This window comes from Carassius gibelio, chromosome A6, assembly GCF_023724105.1.
Source record: "Carassius gibelio isolate Cgi1373 ecotype wild population from Czech Republic chromosome A6, carGib1.2-hapl.c, whole genome shotgun sequence".
Lineage (NCBI taxonomy): Eukaryota > Metazoa > Chordata > Actinopteri > Cypriniformes > Cyprinidae > Carassius > Carassius gibelio.
This window is the reverse complement of record NC_068376.1, coordinates 20,583,077-20,608,800: the sequence shown is the minus strand read 5'-3', so window position 1 is coordinate 20,608,800 and position 25,724 is coordinate 20,583,077. Positions and strand designations below refer to the sequence as shown.

The window sequence follows — 25,724 nt, the reverse complement described above, 5'->3', positions numbered from 1 at the left end:
AGCCACCATCTCCTCCGGGGAGCCAGACTTAACCGCAATGTCGGCATACTGACAAGAACTGTAAGCTGGTATGCAGGAAAGGGCCTGCAAATTTATGCAGGGGTACAAACGATAACAAAGAACTTTAAATCATTTCATCAATACCACAAACAACTGACAACAGTTCTGATTTAACAGAATGCAATGTTTAAGAAGAACGAGACAAAGAGCGACAAAATATTTTGAACAATTTAATATATCAATATATAGATATTTATCAACAACTTGAATTTCATAGAAACGTGAGTGTGACCATTTTGGCATACAGTACAGAAATTCCATGTAAGTACAGTTTTGCTAATGTTAAAACCCCCTCCCTGTTCCCACCACCTCCGACCCACTGACAGACAGCAGAAAAGCAAACAAAACATAACATTATAGGAAAAAATACATGAACACATACAAGGCACCAATAAATTAAACTGTAACCCTCTCTTTCAACACTAAGTCTAATCTATTAAATAGAATTTCAATTAAATGTATCTAATAAATAAAGGTACAAGTACAAATTAAACACTATTTCTGCGATGTTTGCGGTTAAAATGCAAAAATAAAATTAAGAACGGGAGGAAGAAAAATAAATACAAACACTTTGGCAGATTGTTAATTTTTAGTTACAATCAAGTAGTAAAGAAATCCAGTGCTTTTGAGTACATATAAATCCATATGGTCTACACTCATTTTTTGTCTAGGAGACTAATATACACATCTTCATTTTACAAGAAAAGTTTAAAACCTTATCAAAAGTTTTGCTGTATGAAAACATATTTACAAATCATGATTCAGACTCATTGGACTGCAACGGCTACCCCTCCCCCCATCCTATGTAATCATTTATACAGTGCAGAAGGCTTCTTGAAAAAGTTTGTGCAACAAACAGCGTACAAAATGTCTCCATACAGCTATGGACGCATGTTTCCTCAAATGACAGGAATGACAGGCCCTCCTTCCTCCCCCCTACAAACCATACAAAATATGAACAGTTCTTCAAGTAATATACACTTTTGTCAACATGATCTCAGGGGCAAACCGTTTTTTTCTCCCACAGGTCACAAAGAGAACAGACGGGAATGTTATCATGACTCTTCAGTGGTTCAGCTCTACAAGTCCACCAAACTAAACAGCACTGTTCCAGGAGAGGTTTCGGCATATCGTCCGTTTTAAAAGAATGGTAGCCCTTTCAAAAGCAACGTTGGGCCGATGTGGATGACAGGTAGACGGTGATGAGGAGGAGTTACGGATATTACGAATGTTAGTCACAGTGGAGTGGGGTGAAGGAGCAGCGTGGCGAATCCCTGCAGTGCTAAAGGAAGGCAGGACTCGCCGTTACATATGCATAGAGTAAGAATGATGGAGAACAGTCATGAAGTACTGCTTGTTATCTACTGTACAGAGAGGCTGAAAATCCAAGGTCTAAAAGCCTGTTCTAGAACCTTCTGTGACCAGACTGAACATGTGTTTATAAATTATAATAAACTAAGTGATCTGTTTGTAAAAACCTTGACAGCTAGAGAGCTCAATGCAACTATTTTTTTTTTGCACTAACTCTAGAGTAGCATCTCAAAACTATGATGAGTTTGGGGTCAGGAGAAAGAAACATTCATGATTAAAAAAAAACCCTGATTAAATCAGCCTAAGCTTATTTGTTATTCTTAACTGGTCTTCCAGGATGGCTATGCTGATTTTCAGTTGGTTTAGCTGGTCAGCAAGCTGGTTTGCCAACCTTACCAACTGGCAAGGGCATAAAATCCATTTAAAACCAGTTTCTGGTCTTAGTTTGTTTGGTGTCCAGTTGGTTTCAGCTGTTCAACAAGCTTGTCTTCCAGCCTAAACCAACTGATAAGTGTCCAAATTCCATCTGAAACCAGTTTAGGCTGTTTTTTTTTTCTCATTTTAGTTGGTCTCCTAGCCTGGTGTCCAGTTGGTTTAGCTGGTCAAGAAAGCTTGCCTTCCATTCTAAACCAGTCTAAAAAGTGCCCAAAATCTTTATATTTTTATTTTAGTTGGTCTCCTAGCCTGGTGCTCAGTTGGTTTCAGCTGAAACCAGCTGATGTGCCCAAAATACCAGCAAACTAGATCTAATAAATCCATGGAAGGCGCTTCTGAAGAAAACAAATTTATAAATCAAACAATAATTTATGACATGAAAGTTCTGAAAAAGCACATTAAGCAGTTTGATTACCCTGTATTGCTAGTCTTAGATTCTCAAATCGAAAACTAAAGTTTCACTTTTTCAGAACCGTTATTTTTTTTTAAAAGTACTCAAAACATCTAAACTGCTACTGCTTCCAAAGTCCATTCATCCATTATACTTTCCATACTGTATACACCGTTTGAGAAATGGTTAAGGATGAATGAAGATTCAAATTATAATATCGACGACAATAGGTCTGTTATCTCCAAAACATGTCTTCAGTGAAGACATCTCACGCCTATTTGATCAGAAAATCAAGTACAGACTAGAGCTTCTTTAATCTTCACAGACAAAAGCCTGAGCAACGAAACTCCCACATGGTCTCTCTTCCTAATGGAAAGCAAACAGTGACTTAATGGAGGATTCTTTGAAATGTGGAGGGATGTTTCACAAGAACCACACACAAGATGCCTCATCACAGCAGAGAAGAGCAAAGGTGGCTCCAGATGCGAGACCAGCCACATGCGGGCCAGAACCAACCATACATCTCCGAGACCAGCCACATGCGGGCCAGAACCAACCATACATCTAAGGGACTTTCGGTAGCCTCCAACAAAGGGCAACTCCCTAGTTCTTCAAAACCATCTGATCTAACATCACACCCCAGTAACAAAGAAACATACTTTCACATGTCAAGTTTTGATCCCTGCTAGAAAATCTTAACCCAGCCTAAGTTATTATTATTTTTTGCTGGTTTTAGATGGTTTAGATGTAGTTAAGATGGCCTTAATGGTCTTTAGGATCTATAAATCAGTGGTTCTCAACCAGAACAAATAGCAAACTATCAGGGGGGCACCAATTACATATTTTCTTTTTAGTTTATTTCAGTTAGTCTTGGACAAAGTGGGATAACCACTTTTCTAAATCCATCAGAGCCCTTTCGACCCATCAATTTAGGCTAGGTTTTTTTTTTTACATTGTCCAATCAGTCAGTGTCTCTCTGACAGTGATACAGAAATAACCAAGCACTCATTCATCACACACAGAGAGTTGGAGAGTTGATATGTACAGGAAGCCTATATTCAGGCACTCCTCATTTCCTGTGCCACGTGTTGAACAAATGACTGTTCAAAGGAGCAAAGCTTTGTTCTAAGACTCGAATCCATCCCGCCATTAAGTTACCCAATATGGCAGACAATGTCTTCTTTGTCAGCATGCTAAATGCTTAAGAGTTTTCTCCAAGGCATGACGAATGTAGGGGCGGAAAAGACACATTTATGTTTGTGCGAGAACATGTGTGTATTTTTGTGTGTCTGAGAGGGAGCGATCTAGACTGTAGATATGAACAAACAGCATTTAAGCCATTATCAATCCTTGGCTACCGTATCTATAAGCGTGTTTGTGATAACAAACCACACAGATTATATCGATAACTGATTTTATTTTAGAAAAACTGACATCCTGAGTTACATTTTTGGGGTTATAAATGTGCCTGGGCAGGAAGATTTTAGTTGGTACTAGAAACTTGAAAAAAATGGAAGACCCAGTGCTGGAAATAAATAAAAATGGAAAATATATTATTACCTCTCAAAGCTGGGAGGTGAAACCCTTCATCTCCAGACAGTGGCTGCAGATCTTTTAGAAGGGTCCAATCTGACTCGAGCGACTATGGAAGACGCCAAGGAACACTAGTCTTGGCATTAGAAATATGTAAGCAGGAGGATGGAAAATTACAGACTCTGACTTATTTACAGGTAAATCTTATTTTTTGTGGTATATTATTTGCTTGTGAGATTATATGAATGCATAACAGCCACATGGAGGAATTTGTGTTATGTCTGCAAATATGAATTTTCCACATCCTATCTCCAAACCTATTTCATATTTCCTTCTATTCATCTCCTATGCTAACAGCATGGACTGCCCACAATTCTCTCCCAACAAGTTTTGCCAGACAAAATGGCCATAGCTCAGCTCCAACCAGCTTAACCAGTAATACAATTATTTCTAATAAAAGAAAGAGAAAACTACAGCACGAGGTTTACAGGAGAGCTACTGAATGTTAGCAACTACTGACGTGATGAGCTATGAATTTAGTCATCATTAGACAGCACTACTTATAACTACTGACACAGAGCAAGAATGATGCTAGTAGTTTAATTTTAGAATTAGTGATTATTGCCTGAACTGAGGGCTTAAGGGCTGGAAAAGACACTATGAGAAGACAAACCCAGTTTGTAGCTCTCGGCTGTGGAGAGCAAGTGCTCCTGTGTCCTTTTGGCTAACTGCACCTTGCTGCGTTGTTTCGTGCGACCTCCTCGATGGAAGGAGAGATGGAGGACTAAAGGACGCATGGATTCAGGGATGGAGAAGGAGAGTGCAAGTACAAGAATCCCCTCAGGGGAATCCGTCATCGTCCCGATTGAGCGCCACGCGCTGCGGAGAGCAAATAAAAACAACAGTTACACGTGTTGAGAGAAAGGGTGAGAAATAAACACATAGGAAAAAATGAGAAGGACCATGGAGAAGGAGACGGCTACAGAAACATCCAATATGCAGATCCCCTGCCCCACACACACACACACCATGAAGAGCGCGATGTGTGTGGCACTGGAGAGAATCCTGTTATGCCACTGGGGCGGCCCGCCCCGTTTCTGGTGCGCGACTGATGTCTTTATCTCTGCTTGTGCTTGACATGCTGACTGTAGCACAGGAGGTTCAAATCACACTGTTATAATCCCTCACTCTGAATAACAGCTCTCAACAGCGCCATGGTAGCGATTTTAACCCAGGCCGACCGTTATGCAAATATATTAATTAATCATTACACCATCCAAATAAATTACCAGCAAACACCTAAATTAATAAATAAATTAGAATATATTAAAAGATTGTCCAGTCATTTAAGGTGCTCGTTGCTCATCCCTAAAGTAGTTGCACTGAATTAATAAAAAGAACAACAACAACAACTATTGGATAAAGGGAGAGCACAATTTCAAAGCTTTCAAACGAGGAAAGCATTTAAAGCTTCACACACACACAACTCGAGGAAACCAAAGACCATGGCTGCACCCAAAATCGCATACTCCTGTAGTATATAGTAAGCAAAAAAAAAAGGAAAGGAAAAGAGTAGTATGTACCACTTCATAGTAGTCTTAAAACAATAGGTGAACAGTTCCCATCAACTTTACTCTTTTCTATCCCATGAGGCCAGAGGAAAGAATTTGTGATTGGCAGTGAATGGGTGATAGGTCACATGATAATGACAATCTGGCGAATGTAGTACATCTGGATTAAATTCAAACTAAACACATTCATACTATTTACTAGAACACATTTTTTAACGGTCGCAAAGTAATTACCGTATTTTCCGGACTATAAGCGCACTTGGCTGGTCCTGCGACTTATAGTCAGGTGCGACTTATTTATCAAAATTAATTTGACATGAACCGAGAGACATGAACCAAGAGAAATAGAAAGAAAACATTAAATTCTTCAGCCGCGAGAGGGCGCTCTATGCCCTGTAGTATACACTGAGCAGCATATAGCGCCCTCTCGTGGCTGTTTTCTCTTGGTTCTTGGTTCTAAATAAATGCGACTTACAGTCCAGTGCGACTTACATACGTTTTTTCCTCATCATGACGTATTTTTGGATTGATGCGACTTATACTCAGGTGCGACTTATAGTCCGAAAAATACTTTACTTATTAAAAATGGTACCTACTCAGAGAGTACGCGATTTCGGAATCAGCCTATGGGAAACACATACAGACTAATGAAACCTCACATGGTAATCCGTACACTAATTAAACATACATTTGAATGGAAATGTGTGGTGAATTATGGGTATAAATATGTGTGACGAAAGAGGTAGCAAAACGCCCTCTCTTAGGGAACGCTGTCTTAGCCCCGCCCACATTTTTATCACTATCCGATTGTCTTCCTCTCTTTGTTCACTTTGCGCTGGAGAGCATAGGTGCCCCTGAGTACCAGTGAGCTGCGGGGTCTGGGATACTGCCCCCTAGTGGCAGTGCTAGGTATGGCTGTCTGGCACTGCCACTCACTGCAGGATAGACGTGGCCGATCTCCTCGCTGCGGCCGATGTGGATTTCGTCGTCGTCATCCTCTGTGGTCTTGCGATAAACAGGGTTGTCGAAGTTCATGCTCTTGGTGTTTCGTCTCCTCCAGTTGCGCCACACCAGGTAGCCTCCGGTACACATCAGGCCGATGACCACTGTGGCAAGGATAGGAACTGCATGCATTTAACACACAGTCAACACATATGGCGTGGGCGTTAACACAGCCAGGCGACACAGAGCGGTGCATAATAACACATACACGCACAAACACATATTTATTCAAGCTCACACACTCAAACCTTAAGGTGCATCATGGCAGACCAGGGTCAAATGGTTTTATTAAAATGGTTTATAAAACAAGAAATTTGGTGGATGACAATATGTATCAAGGCAAATCTCACTGTATTCCACAGAATCACCAGATGATAACACTGGTGTAAAAACTACACTATGTATAGAACCTACTTGTAATATATCAGCAGTATGCATATTGTGTGCAGTATTTGCATTTTCTGTATGCATGGAAGATCTTACTAATTAATAAAAAGAAAAATAGTGTGTTTTTTTTTTTCATTCAATGCTTTCTACGTTTGCAACTCTCTTACCAAAATCTAGTACATATTTTAATGGAATTTAAAACCCTTATTTGTGTGATTTTATACCAATAAACATTAAATAAAATCTACAAAATTGTATAGGTTATAAAAGTGTAATTTAAAAAAAGGAAAAAACAAACCTGTCTACATCAGCATGGAAAAAGAGGCTGTAAATGTAGTTTTTTTAATATAAATTTTACTTTTGACAAAAGAAATAATGTTTTCCACAAAAATATTAAGCAGCACAGCTGATTTCAAAACTGATAATAATAATAATAATAATAATAATAAGAATTTTACTAGAGCAGCAAATCAGCATATTAAAATGATTTCTGAAAGACAGAAAACTGGAGTAACGGCTGCTGAAAATTGAGCCTTGCCAACACAATAAAATACATAAATATATTATAATAGAAAACCCTTATTTTATAGTAATAACATTTCACAATATTACTGTGTTACTGTATATTTGATCAAACAAATGCAGCATTGGTGAACATAAGAGACGTCTTCTAAAAACATTCAAAAATCTTATCGTCCTCAATCTTTTAAATGATAATGTACAGTACATAATTTAAGAAGAGTCAGATCATATCACCACCAAAAGGACTACTTTAAAAGCAGGTCTAAAACCCCCAAAATAGCACATATGTATATTTTATAACTAGGGCTGCCAAAGATGCACCTTTCCCACTCACAGTCACACACGCAAACACACACACGTGCGCGCAGTGGCTTACTGGAATATGTGAGAAAACAGGTGTCTAAGGGGTCCAGGGGAAATTGAATTGGACTGTGTGTATGCTCACACAAGCCTACATGTAAATGGTTGGGGGGAGCATATTGCTATTCTCAGTGAATTGATAACCAAGTGTGGCTTTCCTGCAGTGGCTGGCTAACCCATTCCCTATTTTAAAAGATCAACCGTGGCTTCTCTGGTCCCCTGGAAGTTCTCCCTAATTTCTAATTTGACTGGGAAACCTCAGAGACCTCCTCATGATGTGTTTTTCTCCATCAATTAGGTTCTATTGTCTCACTATAAACACTTTTTTATATGATGATGTTTTTTTTTTTTTTTTACCAAACTACAATAAAGAAAGCATTTAGAAAAATGTTGTAAATTTAAGGGATGGTCATAGAGGGACTGTTTTTTTTTTGTTGTTTTTTTTAGAGGAAAGGTATTTCACATAGTGTCTTTCATTTGAATATGAGCACAGACAAGGTCATTTCAATCCCACTAAGCCACTCACCAGACACAGCTCAGACAATCAATGAAGCCCATCAGGTCCTTTTGACAGAGACTTTTTGCAGAAATGTATACATTACTGTACTTTAGATATAAAAGTACTATTATTTAGTTTGCTCAAACAGTCAAAAGGACGATGTATAGAAACTGAGAGAATGATCAGAATCAAAATGCATGAGTGACACTTTTTGCAGGATCAAAAATAACCATTTATAAAGCACTAATTTCCTAATGAGCACAACATATTTAAAAAACATGTTTTGACCGCTGTAATATACATTTTTAAAATAGACACTTTAATTTAGAAAGAATATTCTGGATTAAATACAGTTCAAGATTCAAGCTCAACCGACAGCATCTGTGCATGATCTATGGATAATCTACAGTACTGCTCGTCATTCAAAAAATGAAATTATGGAAATGTCATGCTGTCTAGTTTGAAGCATTTTTTTAACCTCGTCAGTGAAAAAAGATATAAATAAATACAAATGTAATGAAATATGAACGTATAAATATAATTGTCCTTTTTAATAGAGCAAAATCCACCCACAGAAAAAAACTGCAACATCAATATCCATTTCACTGCACAATGTTGTTTCTAGGCAACAAGAAAACTCATGCTTCAATTCAAATTCATACAAATAATTCCAATCTAAATGTAAGGTATTTAGTTGAAATATAAATCAGATTTTTTGGGTCGATGAAATTGAAAAATCTTTAAAAATGTTTATGAGAGAAGTTTCAAGAGCAAAAAGTGTGTCCTCCACATTGTGTACCATTGCCGGGATAAGAATGAACAGATACAACTGACCACCGGGATGTAATGTGACCTTAAAAAAGATTTTACTGGTTTATTCCAAGTAATCTCTAAGAATAAATATTTATTATTAACAATTGTTTCATGCATCACGTGTTTGCAAAGTGAAGAAATGGATTTGTTGCACAGAGGGACAGTAACATCAGATCGCAAACTCAGAAATTATTTCTGGAATAATTAGCATGCTGTCAGTGGCAAATTGTATTTAACCAGGAATAATAGGCTAAATGAAGCAGCAGCTAGTTTATAAATGGCTAGTTAGGACCACCGTAAGTGTCTCCAAAGCAGGTAGTGCACATAAAGCTTGAGGTCAAAAGCTGTTCATTTACTGGATGAACAAGTCTGAATTCAAAATGCAGTATAAATGCTTAGTTGAGATTAATACTCACCTATTGGAATGACAATACCCAAAACTGCAACAGTTATATTGCTACCAAGAAGGAAGTGGTCATTTCCACTGCCAGCTGAAATAGAAAGATGAGCAAAAAAGACAAATGAAGGAAGAAGACTATTAATGATCAATGAGGGAAAACAAAGAAAGACTATTAACTTTCTATTTATTCACAAAATCTGTAATCTGCAGTTTAGTAAACAGCATTGCATTGTCCACAATTATTGAGAGTGAGCAAATGATGACAGGTTTTCCTTAAGTGAACTTATTTCTTAAAAACAGCATCAAAATAAAACACTGACTGTGGTTGCAGCGTGTAACAGGCATGTTTGCATGTTTTCAATGCCTTTTCATTTAATTGAATCTTCTCCAGTTTGTATAGTAAAGTGTCCATTTACATTGCTATCTTGCCCAAGGCCATATATTGCTATTCATACAGCACTTTGCTTTGTGCTGTTGCTTCCCCTTTTACAGGTTTCTGCTGAGCAGTTGTTTCCACCAAATAAATCCCACCTCAATCTCACAATTAGCACGTGGCCCTCTTTTAGTTACAGCATAATTAGTGTCTGATAATGGAGTCTGAGCCGGGAGATTAAGAGGACTAGATAGTACAGCATTGGCATACAGATACAGACAAGACAGCCTGAGGGCTTGGAAAAATCGGTAGGAAACTAAATAAATGCAGTGTATAACACTAATGACCGCACATAAAGGGAAAGGCAATCAAGAAACATTGTCAGAAAGGGGATCCTCTTAAAGATAAAGTGTGTGTTTTATTTGTGTGAGACAAGTGGCATCTGGGTTTCCATGGCAACGCTGCATTTGCATCATCTGCTTCTGTTTTATATAGTGTATAATTCCTGTTTAAATGTTATTATTATTATTATTATTTTTAAAGCTCCTATTAAAAGAGCACTGCATTTCTCTTCATGCTAAATTTTTTATCACATCCATAAAATCATTCACAGAGCCATATGGCTGTGAAAAGATGCAGCAGTGTATCCAAACTCAATAATGTGGAAATGCTTTTAGTACAAACAACTGGCTTGTAACAGGTGATGCTGACAAACTCCATTAAGAGCACTGAATACAGTTAATACACGCTTAATAAATTCACAACCCATGGTTTTAGTTTTCATTTTGCACAATATTTGATATATATTTTTACAAATCTACTACATGTACATGCATAGCTGGTGTGCTTGGCACTTAAATCACTGTTTGCATCTACATACACCACCGTTCAAATGTTTGGGGTTAGAATAGTTTGAAACTTTTTAAGTGTTAATAAGATACTGACCAAGGCTACATTTATTTGATCAAAATACAGTAAAAAATTATAATATTGTGAAATTTGATTACAGTTTAAAATAATTTAGTAGCCGTTTCTCCAGCCTTCATTGTCACACGATCCTTCAGAAATCATTCTAACATACTGATTTGGTGCTCAAGAAACATTTCTTATTATCAGTGCTGAAAATGGCTATGCTACTTAATATTTTTGTGGAAACTGTGATTTTTTTTAATTGCTGGAAAAAGTGTATATATATATATATATATATATATATATATATATATATATATATATATATATATATATATATATATATATATATATATATAATGTGTGTGTGTGTGTGTGTGTGTGTGTGCGTGTGTGTGTGTGTGTGTATATATATGTATGTATGTATATAAATATCTTACTGTTTCAAAACCTCTGAACAGCAGTTTATAAAAGATTTAGTCATATTTGTAGAATTCTCCCAAAATCTACAGGCAAGTCTTTGTCTTTATTAGTAATCAGCCATAAAAGGCGGAAAGGGTGCTAACGTAATTCATCACTATCATCAGTGCAGCAATTTACAGGTTTTATCTAATGGAGAGTTTCACATGTCCGTCGCGTAATATGCTGGTAGTCATAAAATATTCAAGAGCAAATTTACGGTTAACATCAAGGATGAGCACTTCTGCGCTTTAATTATGGTTTGAGAGGTGACAAGGCTACTAAAATGTTGTTTTCCCATATTTCTAGTCTCGACAGACAACCTTTCAAAGACTTTCGGAGGGCTATCATGGATGTAGATCCTATTACTGAAGTCACTAATGCCTTTTTTCCTGCTGTGTCAAGGTGGCTGTGTACCTGAGCATCCCCACACAAAGCTCAGAGGCTGTGGGGGGTGAGAGTGAAACACTGAGTGTGGAGAGGAACAAGGCTGAGGGCAATGTTCATCAGTCAGGGCTGGCTGCTCGGCTCTCTTCACTGGCTGCTCTAATTCAGCACAGACACACACTGGGACCCTGGGCGACCACTGCTGCCTCATCTATCACTCTCAAGTGGCCCAGCGATGCACAGTAAGCAAATTCCACCACACATTACTTTTTCAGACTCTGAGGACTATTGTACGAGTACTTTATGAGAGTATTTATATAAGCTTCATGCCTTCAGCTGAATTTTAGCCGTGATGGAAAACAAGTACAACACAAGTAAATCAACACAATATCACGATATCATTCTTATACAATAGTCCTAAGAACATTTAAATAAAGGTCAATGACATTAAATACTCTTAAAAGTTTGTAGTTGGTTAGATTTGTAAAAAAATCTACAATTTTTTTTTATAAAAAATACAGTAAAAACGGTAATATTCTTACAATTTCAAATAAGTGTTTTCCATTTGATTATATTTTAAAATTTACATTTATTTTTGTGATGGCAAAGCAGTATTTTAGCAGCCATTACTTCAGTCATTATCACCATTAATCGTTCTGATAAGCTGATTTGGTGTTCAAGAAACATTTCTTATTATTATCAATGTTGAAAACAGTTCTGCTTAATTATTATTTTTTTTTACGTTGGTCAATCAAGTAGAAGTACATGTTTTCCTAACACCTGGAATATGCCTTCTTAACCATTATTTTAAAAAAAGTGTAGTACATATTTTTATTTGACAGTGTTCTGTTCACAAATACAAATAATTGATAATTGTTAATTCAAAATGTCATTATCATTTTTGCGGACCTGAATCACATGACATTTTACAACTCGTAAAAATATTTATATTTAAAGTTATTTTTAAAAGCATGCTCATCATAGAAAAGGTGTACTCGAGTTAATGCATATGATTTACATTGTAATTAGTGCTGTCAAAATTTGCGCGTTAACGAATTAGATTAATGCTTTCAGTTTAACATTGTTAAAAATATTTAGTGCAGTTAACGCAAGGGCGGAGCTAGGGTTGGCCACTCCACTCACTTGCATCTGCCTATTTTTTTTCTAGACAAGAATTGCGTTTATTTAGACGCAGTGAGAAAAAAGGTACAGGTGACAAGGGAGCTTCAGTAGAACAGCAGTGAACTGCAGTCATATGAGATTTTGTCAGTAAAAATAGATTTTCTGTTGTTCTAGAATCCTGATAGCATTATACTGTGATTATAGCACATGCTCTTCAATGGTACGCACAAATTTCATATGATTATATTTCATATTAAAGCGAAAAAGAAACCACGAGCAAACAATGTCATAATTATGTCATCAGACAAGTCATGAAATTACATGCGGCAACCTCCCGCTCTCTCTCGTGAAGCCAACAAGGAAGTGACTAAAACTGCAATTCATCGACTGGCCGCTTGAGGCTGGCTGCAAAAGGGAGTCAGTCCCATATTTGTCCCATATTCCCATATTAGACTGAAATCAAAAAACGATTTCAGTCTATATAGCTAATTTTACCCTTCATGACAATTGTGAAGGGAGTGATTTTTTTAAAATATGTAATTCATTTGTTTAAATTATATTAAGCCTTAAATTTCTGCATATTGAAAGGGGGTGGCCACTTGAGTGACAGGTGGATTGCCGCTGCTTTCACCTCCGGCGCGCTAGGTAGGTGTGGCTTCAGCAACCAGCTCCCGCCTTTTTGCCCATTTTTGATTACACCGGAGTGACACGCGGTGACGCATTGCCAAGATGGCAATGGCCTGCTCCGCCCACTTTTGGCTTCAAAAAACGCTCTTCAAATCTATGGGTGACGTCACAGACACTACATCCATGTTTTTATACAGTCTATGTGAAATTACCAAAAAAGGCGATTAAAGCTGCCTTAAAACTGTGCTTGCATTTAAGTATTTGTTATATATGAGTCACATTTAAGAACATGTCTTTGAAATGCACTGGTTTTCAAAACTGTCCTGGAGCAGCCCAGCACTGTCTCCCTCATCTACTGTAACACACCTGATTCAACTCGTTACTCGTCAGCCCATAAGTACAGGCTTTAAGACCTGAAGTGGGTCAGAAAAAATAAAAAGAATCCTGAAAAAATACGATGCGTGTCAGATCAGCATCATGTTCAGCAGCGGCAGCTCTTATAAAGTAATAGCAGCCAAAATAACCAAATAACCCAGCTATTGTGATGTCTATTAAACAAAGAAAAAATAAAGGAAATCAATGACTTATGTAGCTTCATCTATGAGGATCCATCTATGTTTAATTTAGAATTTAGTGTTTAACTTCATTCAATTTCCCAATATTTCTTAGTGGTTGAAAGGCACAGGCTAAATTTGACAATTATTATCATGGGTTCATATGAATGGCTATAATCAATGGTTAAATATTAGGGGGAAAATATTTAATAGAGATATCAGTAGTAGTATTGGTGTTGATATTGGCCTTCAGTCATAAAAAAGACGCCAGTTAACAAATATAACTGTTCCTGTGGCTCAAGTGGTAGAGCATTGCATTAGTAGCACAAGGTTGTGGGTAAGATTCCCAGGGAACACATGTTAGGTAAAAAATGTTAGCATGAATGCACTGTTAGTCGCTTTGGATAAAAGCGTCTGTTAAATTCATAAAAATATTTTCTTTTAACATTAATTTTAAGATTGTGTGTGAAATTATTGAAATATAAAAGTATATTTAAAAACCTTAATGCTAGGTGGGATTAATCGCAATTAATTTGAGAAGAAAATGTGTGATTAATTAGTTATTTTTTTTAATTGATTGACAGCACTAATTGTAACAATTTTAAATAAAATAGAGGCAGACAAAAAAAAACATTATGATGTCATTGATGCATAAAACAAAAACGGAAACTCACCGCGATGAGAGAGATTGCCATTGGCCCCTTGTATGCTGTTGCCGTGGGTGATGGTTGTAGATGTCTGTCTGTGATCTGCCGGCGTCTGGGTGGAGGTTGGCTGTTTCCATGGCGATGTAGTGCTAGACTGAGTGGTCACTAGGGTTGAAGTGGCTGTGGAGTGTGTGGTGCTGGAATGAGTGGTGGTGCTAGGGCTGATGTTGGTTGTACTTGATACTGTAGCTGTAGGTGTAGTTGTGGAGATTGTACTGGTTGTTGTAGGAGTATCTGTGTTTGTAACTGGAGTGGTGGTTGTAGGAGTGACAGTAATAGAAGGTTCTGGTGTCGTAGTAGTGGTTGTACTTGCAGAAGTTGTCGTCTTGGGTTTGACTATAACAAACAAAACAGATATATAGAGATATATGGAGACATGTGCCTCCTAGAACTATAATTGAAACTTGAACTATAGTTGAAACTTCCTGTAAACCCTTCAGGACCATTTTTAACTCCCAGACATCAATCAGGTGACTTTTGTTTCTTTAAAGTGTGTAGTAAGCTTGATCTAGGGATCTGTATTTTGTTACCTGTCACACAGCGGCGCATGTCTGGGCCCAGTTCCATGTTGTCGGGACAGGCACACGTGTACTTGGGTGAGTGGTCTGTAATCTGAGGAGCTCTGAGGCACAGGTACTCACAGCCACCATTGGGCAAACTCCCCATGTTGCATGTATCTGGAGCTTTTAGGGGAAAAAAGTTTGGAAATAAAAGATCCGGCATTTTTTTTTTCAGCCTAATTCACCTAAAATTAGTTTCTATGTACTGTATAACTACACAGAGCCATTTTTCACTGACAAGCTGCGCAAAACATCAAAATATGATGTTTTGTGCAGCTTGTCAGTGAACAATGGCTCTGTGTAGTAAATGCTGCTCCATGTGAAAGCGTGGAGATTTACTGCTGATTACAGAACCGGCTTTACTGACAAGATGCACATTAAATATCGCATGCGTTTTATTGTGCAGCCCTAATGGCATCTCAAAGTATATGCAAAAATCCATCAGAAAGCATACATTTTTTGGCTTGTGGAATTGTTATATTTGTACTTAAAGATAATAATTTAATACATATGTTTTATGACCAGAAACTAGAATCATTCTTTTGATGTTATCATCATCAGTTGAACAAGTGTTGAACAGAAATGTACAGCAATGGAAATATGTATGAAAGTTTAATTCTAAAAACAATACTCAATTATTATTATTTATTTTTTTTGCAGAATAATATTTTATGTGTAGTTCTTTTTTACACATTCTCATAAAATCATGTTTTGCAGGGATGCATATTTCACTCTTGAGATACACTTCAGATACAAAAAGCGGTTGGATTCCATTCTCATCATTTCTTGTTCAGCATAAGTGTTTTCCTGCGTTCGTTTAGAGCAACGCTTAATTCTTTGATTTAGATTGAAATAGCACTTCTGATTTATTAATTTGAGGAGGCTGTAAATTGGTTCTTCTGTTGGCATGCTGTGCGTGGTCTATTTGGTCTACATTTACACTGCTTCTTTCACTTTCTCTGCCTGTCTCCAGAATAAAAAAATCACCATAAATATACTATTCGACAAAAGGACTGCTATTACTGGGGGAAAAAAAAAACTGGGAATCAGCAAAGGTTCTCCTCTCATTATTATAACAATGCTAAAGATATGACACTGTGAAAATAATTCTTTTCAAGCATAGTTTCTATTAGCTCCTAAACAGGCATTCTTTTCTTTGCTGCTGTACCTTTAAGAAATATATGCATATGCATTGAGAATGAGCATAGAGAATAGCTGTATGGCTGAAACGTCTGCTCTTGCTCTAATAAAATGACTGATTCTTTTTTTTAAAGACTTTGTCTAGTTTTTCAGAGTGCGAACCATCTACAGTCTCTTCTACATTTTACTGGTTTTCACGCACCTGGACTTACAACTAGCCTTCATCTGAGCGAAACAATATTCCCTTGTCCTCTGAGTTTATTGAAATAAGAAAAGTTTTCTTTATTGGAAAAACTACCCTAGTTTTAAATTCACACTAATTAAAGTGTAGTTAAAGGTGGGGTATGTATTTTTTCAAAAACACTTTAGAAAACTGAGTCGGGTCGAATACCAAAACAAACGTGTAGCCAATCAGCAGTAAGGGGCGTGTCTACTCATGATGTGGAAGAGAGAGCACTCAGGATGGACTTTAGCTGAGCCAAGTGACGACAGAAAGATAGAGATGGCGGTAAAAAAACAAAAAAAAAAACATTTACAGACCAAAAGGTGGTTTACAATAAGGTAAGAAGAAGGACCTGTAAATATCGGATCAGCTTTCCAGCACTGGAGAGAACTCAAGGCCTGCGTATGGACACCGAGGTTGCTTTGTTTCTTCTCGATAGATGAGTAACATTGGTTTTTCTTTGTTTCACAGAACAAATGTATGCTGGCTTTTGCTTGAATATGCTCATGTGTCATGTTTGCTTGTTTGTTCCTCTGCAATTGTATTGTCGTTCCCTTCAGCTATGACAAAGACGTATATAAACCTATAAACCTGAAAACCTGGAGCTTCTAAACATCCTCCACTGTCTGTTTCAAGCATCAGCTCCCAAAGGGTGTCCGAATAAGTAAGGTAATATGTTTAATACAGCAGATAATAACACAGCAGATTCCACCATAATCGTTGCCTGGGTTGTGTACGTATGTGTGGGGCTGAGCTATCAAAATAAGGGCGAGACCCTTTTGGGGTGGTGTTTGTTTTGGTGATTTGAAATACCAACATTGGCCCCCAGAAATTACTTACCACACCTTTAAGTAAACGACTACATTTAACTAGTTACTCTCTGACAATAGCCAGATTAGTCAGACACATCTAAAGTGATGTAAAGTGTATTTCACTTGTTTGTCACCTTGAGGCTGCCGGAGCTCGTGGAACACCACCACGTCCAGTGGGTTGTTGAGATGTTGAGCCAGCATTGCCACATCATGTCCCGTCAGCCGGTTTACACTGTAGATAGCCTCATCCTTCAAGTCTGTCCAGTAAACCCGGTCCTGTAGAAACACACAGAATGTGAATTCTGCACAAGCAGGAGCTAACGCATTCCTGTGGTTCAACAATTACAACATAGCACTAGCAATTAACTAATACATAAACTGATAATATGTATATGTATATCTTGAATAGAATCTGCTTTGTATAAAAGAGTGGAGACGAGAATAAATGCAAATTGTAGCAAGTGACGTGTCAGTTTTATGCCCAGTTTACACTACTGTACATAAGCTTGGGGTCCGTAACATCAACAATAATGTTTTTGAAAGTGGTCTCTAATGCTCACCAAGACTGCATTTATTTGATCAAAAACACAGCAAAACAGTAAAACTGTGATGTTGTTATAAAAGTTAATTTTGATATATTTTAAAATGTAATTTATTCTTGTGACAGCTAAATAGAAAGCTGAAAAGAACCGCGTTTATTTTAAATATATATTTTTCTGTAACAATGTAAAAGTATTTACTGCTGCTTTTGATCAATTTAATGCAACCTTGCTGAATAGGGGGTGTATTATTTTTTTTAGAATTTCTTTCTTTTTTTTTACTGACCCCAAACGGTTAACAAATATATTATAATTTAGTCACTTCTTGTTTTACATGAGGCCTCAAGTGACTACTATTCACATTGTTCTTGGCTATTTTATTGTGAATCAGTGGAAGATGGATACCAATACACAGGACACAAAAGATCAAGATCAAAATCAAAATCAAGACAAAAAAATCTAACCAAACAAGTATTATTCGGTTGGGCATGTTTTTATTTTTTCTATGTATGATGCAAGACACCGAAAAAGGAAAGAAAAGAGAGGAAAATGACAGTGAAGATAAAGGCTTCTGTGTCTTTTGGACCACAAAGGTTTTTCATCAGACTAATTAAAGCTCACAGCTCTATCTCTCATTTGTATCTTCACCTACATGAGCCTGAAAGCACACACTCCACCGTCTGACAATAGCACTTTCAACATTCTCCTCGCTTCTCCATCTGCCTCCTCTGATCAGGCCTTATCAGCAGCTACAGATTTATTGAAAATGTGAATGGTGAGATGGTCTGTTACTATGACAACCTAAAATTCATCATCTTTTCAAACAGGGGCAGAAATGGATGAGGAAGTTCTGGAGGGGGTGGTTTTTGGGGTAACAAAAGAAAATTACAAGAGGGAGCTCGACAAAAAAAAGAAAAGAAAAAAAAGTTCCAGAGCACTATGAATGCCCAAGTGGGCGACTGGCTTTGAGTATTAGAGGATGTTTACAGAGACGTGATTTTTTGGAAAGGTCAGGCTGCTGGATCCCAGTGGATCTCCGTCAGGTGCTCCTGCTGGTGGCGGTTGATCAGTAGGAATCCTTAACCTGCACTAGACAGCATTCAAATTCTGCCGCATTGCAGCTCTCATCTAACGTACGGGCCACAAAGGCACCATATCTGATATAGATAACGGCTTTAATCTATGACACAAAAGGCCAGCTTCTAACATCCAGGTCTGAAATTGGTACTCCTTGAGCGAGGGGAGCGTCTTTATTAAAACCTTTCATCAAAGTCTTCGCTGCATTTGGAAAGGAGCAACTATCCCTGTGGAACTGAATGGCTCTTGACATTTTCAATGCTTCCCACTAACCAATAAAATAATGTGAGAGCTGATGTGGAGATACTGGTCTGTTATGAGACAGGGCAATGTAAAGGTCACACATCGTCTGAAAAGGTGACAGGGAAATGGAGTTAATTTATAATATGTAATTTGAGGTCTGCTATGTTGGAAGCCATTATGTGGTGTACAGCACTGTCTTCTTTAAGATGCTAAAATAATTCCCTTAGTTCATTTAAGCCATAGCACATTAATTTACAGTAAAAATTGTAATATTGTGAAATATCTCAGAATAACTGTGTTCTATTTTAATATACTTTAAAATGTAATTTATTCTGTGAATGGCAAAGCTGAATTTTCAGCATAATTACTCCAGTCTTCAGTGTTATGATACTTCAGAAATCATTTTAATATGCTGATTTGTCGCGCAATAAACATTTCTTATTATTAGCAATTCTGAAAGCAGTTGTGCTGCTTAATATTTTGTGGAAGCCATGATATATGTTTTTCCTAATTCTTTAATGAACTGAAAGTTCAAAAGAACAGCATTCGTTTTATAGCAATTTAAAAGTTTTTATTGTCACTTTTAAACAATTTAAATTTTAAAATAAGGAATGCCATATTGGTTTGTAATGAGATAAAGGTGATTAAATGATGTGGGGAAAAGGGAAAAGGGCATTTAGAAGCTTCAATTTTCAATACGTAATGTTTTTTTTTGTTTACTTTTAAGCTGTCAACTGTCAAAACATAATGTGTACTTGAAAAATGCTCCAGAACTTCGAGGGCAGTTTTTGGCTGCAGTTGTCTCTAACTGCAACTTCAACAGCCAAGTGGAGAACTTTAGGAATACTTTAGGACCAGCCTCAAGGATATTGCATCAAACTAGCGGTTCATTTCACATGTGCCCTCGACAAAAGTAAAAGAATGAAGAAAACAATTTGTTTTTTTTCCCTAGTGTTTGGCCCCGGGATGCCCTCTTACTGAGCTGGCTCATCGACTTGCCTGATGAAGGGCATTAGGTGATCTATTGTTTGGGCTGGGTCCTGCCTTCAGGCACCATAGAAGCCGCCAAAGTAAAAATACTTTTTAATTTGGTTTGTTTCTTTGGCTGGTGCCAGCCACACAAATCTCTTGGCAAGGGTACGGTCTCACAGTGAGAACCCTGTTCACCAACTACACCCTGTGTGCAGAAACATGTTCATGTATGCATTATGAAGCCAAACTAAGCGTAGAAGCATCTTAAGGCCTGTTCTTGCCAATGGAGCTCCATTAGTGCTTGCATGAATGAGTACCTCAGTAAATTATTTTATCAATTTATTCACCTCAAAAAGAGTAAGAGCAAAGGGATGTCCGAGATGATCCATGGAGGACAGCAGAACTCTACGGTTGTCCCCGTTCAGGTCCACACTGGAGATCAGATGGAGCTTGGAATCCACCCAGTAGAGTCGTCTACTAGACAGATCTGGAAGAGGAAAGAACATTTAATGGAACATATAAGTAGTCAATGATACAACAGATGCTTTTATTTTAACATGAGTGGTCAAAGCAAACGTAGAATAGTGAGTAGTATCTGAAGGCATTATTTATATTTCAGTTCATATTCTATGATTTTTAATTATAAAGCTTTTTGTTTCTAAATTCTCAATTCCACCTTTTTTTTGTCAATATATTCTTTTTCTATCCTTCTACCATAAATGTTTTTTTAAATGACTTTCATGTTAAGTGAGCCAGAGAAATGATATATTGACAGCGTTGCTTGAGCAATTCCATTTAGTTTTTCTCAAACTGACGGGTGATTGATGAGAAAGAGAAACAATGAAGGTGAATGATTCAAAGCCCTATTGGCCACAGGAGGCTGCTCTTCATTATTAACACTCTTTCTTCTCCTTCTGCCTCACTCTTTCTGTGTTTGTTTGGTCTTTCTCAATTCTAAAGTTGTTTTTCTTGCTCTTGTATTTTGGTTGATGTCTTTGTCTCTTGTAAAGATGGCAAACGCAGCTCTCGCATGTCTTGCTTTTTGGTATGATATGCTTTGTTTTTCTCTCTGCTGTTTCTCTTTTATCTCTTGTTGTCTTTTCTGCTATTCTCCAGTGTGTTCTCTATTTTGACTATATTTGAAGGTGAGAATTTTCGATCTGAATGGGAAAAAGTGAATTGCAAAACTTTCAAGTGGTGTTTTACCGAGCGCAATCCCATTGGGCCACTCGATCCTTTCTGAAACCAGAACCTGTCTATCAACCCCGTTCATTCCGGCTTTCTCGATCTTCGCCTGCGTTCCCCAGTCTGACCAGTACATGAACCTGAGGGGGTCAAAACAAACAAAATATTCATGATCAGAATCATGGAGAGATCAAACCAGTGGTTCTCAATCCTTTTTGCTCTATTGTCAATATTTGAAGGCACCATGATTTATATATATATATATATATATATATATATATATATATATATATATTTTTTTTTTTTTTTTTTTTTTTTTTACAAATTTCTACCCAATAAAATATTTCAAAGCTTGGCATAACCACAAAATGTATTTTTCATCATAAAAATGAAATGCCCATGGAGTAAATATGATTTAATTAATTTCCAGGTGTAGAAATCACACTCCTAAAATTAAGCTACCTCATAAATCCAAAATCTCTGGTTATTTATAGAGAGATAAAAAAATGTGAAATAAAAATAAGACATATCTGGATTTTCAGTTGTTTTAGCTTATTTTAATGCTAGCTTTGTCTTAATTTGATTTTGTTTTAAATGATATGAAATCTCAATTTGAAGTTTTTTTGTGTGTGTGTGGTTCTTGATAGTCAATTTTTCCGTGAAATAATATCTGATATGTGGATATCTGAAATTTTGTTACAATTCTGTAAAATTTCCGGAGCTTATGGACGAGTTCCCTTTGTTGGGGCCACATAAGCTTCATGCTACCAAATAAACAAGATGGAGTTAAGTGGAAAATAAGGAAGCTCCAATGGCTTTGAAACTTTTACGCTCATCACCTGTCAGAAATCAAGATGAATAGGTGAGAGTATGATCATTAAAAAGAGTCAGTATACAGCTCCGGCCCTATAAGAGGGAAGTGGGCACTCTACCCACAGGCAACAATTAGTTGGTATTCGCACCAGCTTAAGACTCATTTGCATGTTTTTCATGCTCTTCTACTTGTGTAATATGGTGAAAAGACCCCTGAGGGGAAAGATTCATCACGATGAATGGCAGTAAAAAAAAAATGAGAGGAAGGAACCTTTGACAAGGCTTTCAAAAATCTTCATGTGTTGACATAGATCATGCAACGTACACCATATTTACATTATTCATTATTATTTAATGCAACAGAGGGTTAAAAAAATAGGCGGGAGGAGGCTTAAAGTTTTCTTTAGGGTGTTGAGAACATGCACATACATTAAAAACATCATATTGTTACCCTTGTCTTGGGTCAACAGCGATGGCACGCGGTTCCCCAAGCTCTGTGTGGATCAACACCTTCCTCTTCTTGCCATCGCCAGTCGCCACAGAGATAGTTTTGTGCCCAGAGTCGGTCCAGTAGATGTTCTTATGGACCCAGTCCACTGCTAAGCCCTCTGGGGAATGTAGCGCAGTGTCTATGAGCGTGATCTGCTGAGAAGCATCGCTGGCTTTGTTGATGTATGCGCTGAAGAGGAACAAGCACCCTGTTAATCTACATCCAAAGCATTTAAGCAGATGTATCTATCTATTCATAAACAATCACAAGATACTAGATGCATTCACAAGACTCAAGATGGTGAATAAGCATGACATTAATAGCTGACACTCCCAGCTGTTGTTTATCTACATATAGGCAGCAAATTGAAGCAACATCTGCATGTTTCTCAAAGAACAATTGTAGGATGAAATGGCTGTGACTTTTCCTGTCTCTGAAAGTTACAGTGACTTACAGTGAAGCTAGTCTGATTGCCCTTTGAAGCATGATGTAATATGACGTGACTGATCTTATGATCTAGCACTCATGAGAAAGTGCCATTATCACTTTGGTGCTACCTTGGTTATTCGACAAAATGGATTCCATTTGAATACGCTATATACATGTGCAAACAATTACTTTAATGAGTAGCTAATGCCAAATGTGTTGCTACAAGCATTGATGCAAACACTAACAACAATCCAGTAACATTTAGTGTTTTTGGCTTGTCTCCACTCAGGTGTTTCTTACAAATTAGCATATTTTCATGAAAATACAATACGGAAATAAAAGTTAACACTGTGTCTGTAATCTTTGTTTATACACTACCATTTGAGGTCAGTAAATAAAAAAAGCTTTTATTCATAAATGATGCATTAAATTGATAAAAAAATTACTTTAAATCATTCCTAATCTTTTCTATTCATCAAAGAATGAACAAAAAAATGTATCACAGTTACAAAAGTATTAAGCAGCACAGCTGTTTTCAACACTGATAAAATAAGAAATGTTTCTTGAAAAACAAAGCAGCAAATTCAATGGTCTCTAAAGGATCATGTGACACTGAAGACTGGAGTAATGGTTAATGAAAATTCAGCTTCACTATTAGATTTAATATTATTCACTATTAAATATAAAATATTTCACATACTGTAATACTGTTTTTACTGTTTGCAGTATTTTTTATCAAATAAATGCAGCTTTGGTGAGCATACCAAGACTTCTTTTAAAAAACATTTTTAAAAAAATCAGTAGTGTAACAGTGTATTTTTGTTTTACTGACCATGCATTATTAAAAAGATTTAACATTTTGAAACACTTACTTAAGACTACTAAATATGGGAAAAGGCACACGTTTCATCGAACGACCCACCTGTCACTGACAGTGAGGAGGTGGTTTTTATTATAACCTGATCATTTTTTTCCTCAACTGTTTACTTTCACTTTAAAAAATAACTGACAGTTTTTTCAAGCATGATTTCCAAGGTGGATATTTTGACATATTTTGTATGTATTTGTCGGCACAAGAGCAAAAATAAGCAAATTCGATGTTCAAGTGTTTTGAGACGCCTTTCTCTACGTGAGCCCTGAACACCAGAACACCGCGAGTACTGAATTGGGCTCTTTCACATTTCGTTCGTTCAGGTGCAGGAGGGACTTCGAGGAGAACTTTGCAGAAGAGAGCTCGATTCAGTGTCGCTGTCCGTGATGCGCGGCTCTCTCTCCGCGTGCGCACCGAACACAGTGCGCGAGAAACCAGCTACTCTGTTCAGGTTTTCCGCGTCTTGTGTTTGGATGCTTTAATGTTTAAATCGAAAAAGCAGTAAGGCTTAAAAACATGTGAAAAAGATAAGCTTTCGTGACGATGCGCAGCAGTGACCCGTCAACTGTCCTGAGCATCTTTTTAGGCTGGCCTCAGCCAGTCGGTTATATAAAATATCAAGGTGAAAGTTATCATAGCTTGCTTAGTATAGACCCAGCTCCCAACCCAACTTTGAGAATAGATTAACGGCGATATTTTTTTTATCGCCCGATAAGAGTCTTGCTTTAACGCTGCACGTTAACGGCGATAACGGCCCACCGCTAATATATATATATATATATATATATATATATATATATATATATATATATATATATATATATATCACTACAGTTATGGACCATTTTATGGACCAATCAGCTACATGACATTATTAAGAGTACTATAACACCATGACATCCTTACATTTCAGCAAATAATTCAGTAAAAATGCTGGACAATGTGACACAATCACTGCTAATCACTACTTGGAACTACACAACAAAAATAATAATATATTTTATAATATATGAATATTGACAAAACTGTTGCATATCACTTGCTGCATCACGTCTGGTTTACGGCATGGTGTAACAAGTTAAAGTGAGTCAAACATCTATCAAGGCCAAAACCACTAGGCACAATGATGTATTTGATCAAAAAGACAGGGTTTGGGTTCACATTAACCCAAAATGATGTTAACTGGAATTAATCAAAGCAATAAACACAACATTAATCTATCAATCCTTATGCTGAAAGAGTGATTTTGAACTCTAATGCAAAAAAAGAATTAAAAAAAAAACTTCCTACTAACAGCACCGGTAAGATCAATAACCACATGCCGGTTCCAAGTGAACTGAAGTGAGGATTGTTTAATGGCCCCAATAATGGCCCTTAAAATTGATGTCTCATTTGAGGTTTCAGCTGTCAACAGACATCTACACTGCTGCGTCTTCACTGTAACCATCAATTCATGCCACTCTCTCTGTCAGGGACCACATGCATAGATTAAACTCCCTGCAGACAAGCAGAAGTATTTCCACTGCTCTTCTAAATGGGTTCATAAAGTAATAATGAACTGTCCTATGTCGTTCCAACACAAGCCCTCCTGAGAGGAGTGGGGATGAGTAATGGGACGCATTATTGTGGGAGGTAAATTATGGGAAACATATGGTGTGGTTGAAGTGATTTAGAGATGGTCCTAGAGGCTGATGTGAGTCAGAGTGATTCAGGAAGTGAGGTGGAGACCCGAGCATGACGGGCCAATGTGCACACTGGGACAGTAAAGGACAAACCCTGGTCAAGTTTTCCAGCAGCTGTTGAAGCACAGGAGGCTGTGTGACAGGCTACTGTCTGACTGATAAAGATGACTTTGTTTAACGGTTGGTAGTGAGGAACTGAAATGTCCTTCCATGAGGACAAACACTTCTGAGAAAAGTGTTTTGTTAGGAATGGAGTGGCAGGGATT

At 37.2% G+C, this 25,724-nt stretch overlaps 1 protein-coding gene across 2 annotated transcripts in view; it reads right to left on the bottom strand.

Moving 5' to 3' along the window:
* Window positions 1-217: 217 nt before the first annotated feature.
* LOC128015666 (low-density lipoprotein receptor-related protein 8-like) overlaps window positions 218-25,724 on the bottom strand; it is a 147,610-nt gene continuing 122,103 nt past the window's right edge. Inside the window, exons 11-19 of one of the 2 annotated variants that reach the window (XM_052599709.1) lie at window positions 22,438-22,665; window positions 21,195-21,313; window positions 20,336-20,475; window positions 17,292-17,433; window positions 14,953-15,105; window positions 14,390-14,758; window positions 9,301-9,375; window positions 6,238-6,425; window positions 218-4,609 (exon numbers count right to left, since the gene is read on the bottom strand). In XM_052599709.1, the coding sequence (XP_052455669.1) occupies window positions 4,571-4,609; window positions 6,238-6,425; window positions 9,301-9,375; window positions 14,390-14,758; window positions 14,953-15,105; window positions 17,292-17,433; window positions 20,336-20,475; window positions 21,195-21,313; window positions 22,438-22,665 (1,453 nt within the window). In that variant the 3' untranslated portion in view covers window positions 218-4,570. Of the gene's footprint in view, window positions 6,426-9,300; window positions 9,376-14,389; window positions 14,759-14,952; window positions 15,106-17,291; window positions 17,434-20,335; window positions 20,476-21,194; window positions 21,314-22,437; window positions 22,666-25,724 lie in introns of both variants that reach the window. The other variant, XM_052599708.1, reaches the window with a different exon arrangement.